Source organism: Ovis aries, chromosome 16 (assembly GCF_016772045.2).
Source record: "Ovis aries strain OAR_USU_Benz2616 breed Rambouillet chromosome 16, ARS-UI_Ramb_v3.0, whole genome shotgun sequence".
NCBI lineage: Eukaryota > Metazoa > Chordata > Mammalia > Artiodactyla > Bovidae > Ovis > Ovis aries.
In genome coordinates, this window is record NC_056069.1 from 46,683,579 (window position 1) to 46,688,878 (window position 5,300).

The window sequence follows — 5,300 nt, forward strand, 5'->3', positions numbered from 1 at the left end:
CTGCAAAGAGATCCAACCAGTCCATCCTAAAGATCAGTCCTGGGTGTTCATTGGAAAGACTGATGCTGAAGCTGAAACTCCAATAATTTGGCCACCTCATCCAAAGATTTGACTCACTGGAAAAGACCCTGATGCTGGGAGGGATTGGGGCAGGAGTAGAAGGGGAAAACAGAGGATGAGATGGTGGGATTGCATCACCGACTTGATGGACATGAGTTTGGGTAAACTCTGGGAGTTGGTGATGGACAGGGAGGCCTGACGTGCTGCGATTCAAGGGGTCGCAAAAAGTCAGACGCGACTGAGAGACTGAACTGAACTGAGAATAAGACTTTGCCTTGGGCAAAGTGGCTTTCTTCCTTTAAGAGGAACTTCCAGGGATGGTATCATTTTTTGCTACCCTGTCAAGTTCCTATTTACCAACAATTCAGTCATTTCCAACTCTTTGTGACCCCAGGGACTGTAGCCCATCAGGTTCCTCTGTCCATGGAATTTTCCAGGCAAGAATACTGGAGTGAGTAGCCATTTCCTTCTACAGGATATCTTCCCAACACAGAGATCTGACCCAGGTCTTGCGCATTTCAGGCAGATTTTTCTACCATCTGAGATACCAGGGAAGCCCTTACCAACACTACCTTAACTGAATTTAGGCATATTCAAAGCTTTAGTTTATTATCTAATGATAATATTAATGTATATTTAAAGTGTAATGTTTCCTTAAATATTGGAAGAGATCAGAACATTTTCACCCATTTTAAATAATGAAAATGCTATTTTTAATTTTTTATGCCTCTAATGATATTGATAATAGAAGTCAGTAAAATTAACCAACCTTCAGAATTCCTAGAAGGGATCCTTCTATTATATCTTATTGCCAATCTTTCACAGGGTCAATATAATATTCACTTTCTATGATAAGTAAATTGAGGTATAAGGAGGATAATGAAATTTGACATTTAGCTAAAAATACGAAAATATGATCATGCCCCATATTCTCTTGAGAAGTTTCCATTTAAAAATAATGAAATCTATTGTGCTAAAAGGTGGCTCAGATGGTAAAGCGTCTGTCTGCAGTACAGGAGACCCGGGTTTGATCCCTGGGTCGGGAAGATCCCCTAGAGAAGGAAATGGCAACCCACTCCAGTACTCTTACCAGGAGAATCCCATGGATGGAGGAGCCTGATAGGCTACAGTCCATGGGGTTGCAAAGAGTTGGACACAACTGAGAGACTTCAGTTTCAGTTTCAAAAGGAGGAGTGGGTGGAAAGAAAAAAGTAAAATCACAGAAAGAAGGAAAAAAAAAAAGAGAAGACACTGCTTTTGCACAATAATAGTGTAATATATATATATATATATATAGTAATGAGAGAAATACACAAAAATGCATTGACTTGATGGATCTATATACCCCATATTTTTAGCTGTAATTACTTTGTTAAGTAGTTTAACAAAAGTGAGCACCTATTATGCACTAGGGACAAACATACAAATTATCTTACACTGAGTCAACTTAATTAGAGTCTCTTTAAGAACTGCATTTGTATAATAATAATATTTTCTTTTTTTTAATTCACATAATAATTGATAACAATATATAGGCATGTAACTTTAGGGATATTATTCAATAAGCTGGAAGAAGCAACTATGAGTTTAGAATGTGAAAAATCTATCTTTGACTTATTGAAGTCACTCTAGTTCAAAGAATTATCTAATATTTGGTAGTGGTTAGGAAGATATTAATGTATATCTTTAAGAAAGATATAGTGCATTTCTAGAGTTCGTGATTTTGTCTTTTTGCTATACAAATTAATTCTAATGTAACTTCCAGTATGACTTTATCTGAGGCTTCCCCTCTGGCTAATCCATGTTCTGAAATTTAGCAAAAAAAAAAATGTTACATAAAATGTTAATGTTTAGAAATGAATTTCTGAATACAAAATCACATGAGAAAACTAAACATGACTTCTGTAAGTTAATAGCTGTCAAAACAGAACACAAAATAAAGCTTAGAGTACCTTTTCTAGTATGCAATTTTTAGAGGTATAGGCCTAAGGGCAGAGAAACATAGAAAGGAACAAAGGTTTTAAATAGAATATATGTGTAGAGAGAAAATTCTTCTATAATTTTTCTAATATTTTAAGATAGTCAAACATTCTGAAATTTACAGTGAAAGAAATTTACAATGAACACCCACAACCTACCATTAATATTATACTATAATATCTTAGATTGTTTAACTTAACATATATCTGCCGATTAATCCAGCTCTTTTCCATCTATGCTTCTTTTCTATGCATTTAAAGGTAATCTTGTTATTGTTTTAAAATTATTAGTCAAGATTTTTATGACAGTTGTGCCAATCTTTGCAAACATATTTGCTCAGTCAACCCTGCCTGAACACTGTATTCAATTTAAAATTTCAGTTTTCCGAAGCCCCATCTCCCCAGAAGTCATCCAAATTCCTATTATGTCATCTATATATTATAGAACTCTTACCACTTCCCAGCTAACTATGAAAATGTAAATATCATAAAGATGGGAATTTTTTTAATGCTCTTATTTCAAAAGTCTAGAAGAGAGCCTGGTGCATAATATGACCTCTCTCTCTGTATATATATGTATACATACACACACACACACACACACACACACATATAACAAGATTTCTCATTGCACAGTATCCTCAGATTTATAGAATATGATGTTAAGTTTTCATTTGTAATTGTACAATTTTAAGATATTTATTCTTGTTCAGTCGCTAAGTCATGTCTGATTCCTTGCAATCCCAAGGACTGCATAATGTCACACTTCCCTGTCCTTCACTATCTCCTGAAATTTGCTCAAACACACATGTGGCTCAGCTGGTAAAGAATCCTCCTGCAATGCAGGAGACCCTGGTTTGATTCCTGGGTCAGAAAGATCCCCTGGATAAGGGATAGGCTACCTACTCCAGTATTCTGGCCTGGAGAATTCCATGGATGGTATAGTTCATGGGGTCACAAACAGTAGGACATGACTGAGTGACTTTCACTTTCACAAATAAAATTATTTCATTCTAAGTGTTCATGTCCACTACCATTTTATTTTCCATTTGCTGATTCTGCTGTTACCTATTGCCAAATTTCTACTGCATGTTTCTACTCCTTTTATTAACACATAGATGAAAATTAATAAGATAATTGAAAACAAGAGACATATGAACACACAGTCTTTCCTCTCTCAATGTTTCTCTTTGGAATTGTGTATGGAAGACCAGCAAACCTTCAAGATTAAGAGTAGTGTTAGAAAGACACAGCAGTAGACTGGATTTTTGATAGCCCTCCCATTTTTTGTTATGTCCTCAAATTGATACAAAGCCAGGCTCCTATGCTTCCAATTTTAAGCTATGCAGTGCTTTGCTGTTTTGACAATCTGTTTATTATGATGAGGTCTCAGCTTTGACTTAATCTTGACATCAGTTGGCTTTTAGCTGCAAATCTGCAATTGAGATGGTGAAGCTGTCACTCTTGTTGACCTTTTAACAGGCTGGTGACAGAGACTCATTTCCTTTTGCTAGACTTTAGTTAACCAGAGATTCTGTGGGCCAGTTTAAATCAGAGATTTGGAAACACAAGCTAACAACCTGACAAATAGGATTAAAACATTCAATGTGTGAAAACATGCTTGTTATTCTAGCAGATGATAGAAGAATTTTGAGTTAGCTTGCATAAGATGCTTTTCAAAACACAAGAGCCAAATTCAGCAGATAATTTTTCACTTCTCCCTCTAACTTTCTTTGTGAAGATGCCTCCTGGAAACAAAACTCTTAAATTATAAAGAATAGAATATATTTTTTTTTTTTCTGTTGGACCTTTTATTCATGTTATCTAATCTAAATAAAACAAGAAATACGCTGAATAATAAACTCACAGTGGCATCCTTTCAATTCTAACAAGGAAGTTCGAGTTACACAGTTACCTAATAAAGCTCTTAAAAGCAGCGGATGCAGAGGAGGTTCTTCTCAAAAGTGTCATCGAATTTGGGGTTGGTGACGGGCTCAAAGTCACTGGTAAGGCATCCTTAGCGGATATTCTTTTGGATGGATCAAAGACCAACATCCTACAAAGGAGATGAACAGCTTCATGTGTAGCCTGGCTAGACAGGGTATAAAGTACAGGAAGAGATGGCTGTTTATGAGGACCCCTGAGTATGTGTGCCTTAGCGCCTTCACAAGCCGTCCTCATTGCTTCCAGTGATGGTGTGCCCAAGAGATCTGTGATCAAATCCAACTGCTGAATGGGACTCTGTGCCTGAAACAGTATTCTTCGTCCTAGTAGTTCTGCAAAGATACATCCGACAGACCAGATGTCAATAGCATTGCTGTAATGGCGGCTGCCCATCAGGATTTCTGGAGCCCGATAATACTGAGTAACAACTTCCTGAGTCATATGACGGGATTCATCTAATTCTTCCACTCTGGCCAATCCAAAATCACAAATCTTTAGAACACAGTTGCTGTTCACAAGGAGATTCCCTGGCTTAATGTCTCGATGTAAAATGCCAGCTGAATGGAGATATTTCAAACCTCGCAAAATCTGATAAAGAAAAACTTTGACATGATCTGAGCTGAGTGGTTGAGGAGAGACGATAATTTTATGCAGGTCACTCTGCATCAGTTCTGTGACAACATATATTTCTTCAAAATAGTCAATGTGTGGAGGTTGGAGTATGTCAAGGGCAGAGAGTACATTATCATGTTTAAAAAAACACAACATCTTCAATTCCCGGAAGACCCTTTTGCAAGAGACCAGATTCTGGAAGACGTTGGGCATCTTTTTGAGTGCTACTCTCTTTCCATCTCTTGGATCTGTTACTGACCAGACGACACCAAAGGCTCCATATCCAATAGGTCTATCCGGCTCAATATCCAGCTGCTGTTGTGGATGATGCGAGTGCTGATGATGGTGCGCCTTAACTGTGGCAGCTGCGGCAGCCTGTACCTGAGCTGGGGCTGCTGCAGCTGGTCCTGGAGCCTGAGTGATCTGCTGTTGCCCCAGGGGTTTTAACATGGCTTACTCCACCTCCAAAAACGGAATCTTGTAAGAGGCTTGACTCATCTACCCTTCCATTCCAACATCCTTTTCTAAACACCTACCACCTCCTCAAAATGCAACTGAAAAAATTCCACCACCCCAAAGGAAAACCAATATTTTAGACTAAAAATTTCTCATAAAATTCAAGGGCAATGGACATTGAATATCACAAACTACAAGTATGTATACATGTAGAGTGTTTATTATGCCTTCAATATAAAATACTTCTTA

At 37.4% G+C, this 5,300-nt stretch overlaps 1 protein-coding gene across 1 annotated transcript; it reads right to left on the reverse strand.

Moving 5' to 3' along the window:
* Nucleotides 1-3,966: 3,966 nt before the first annotated feature.
* LOC114118747 (serine/threonine-protein kinase NLK) lies at nt 3,967-5,045 on the reverse strand. Its single transcript, XM_027980145.2, is given in 2 exon segments — nt 3,967-4,049; nt 4,052-5,045. Coding segments are annotated over 2 exon segments (1,077 nt in total).
* Between the last annotated feature and the right edge of the window lie 255 nt (nt 5,046-5,300).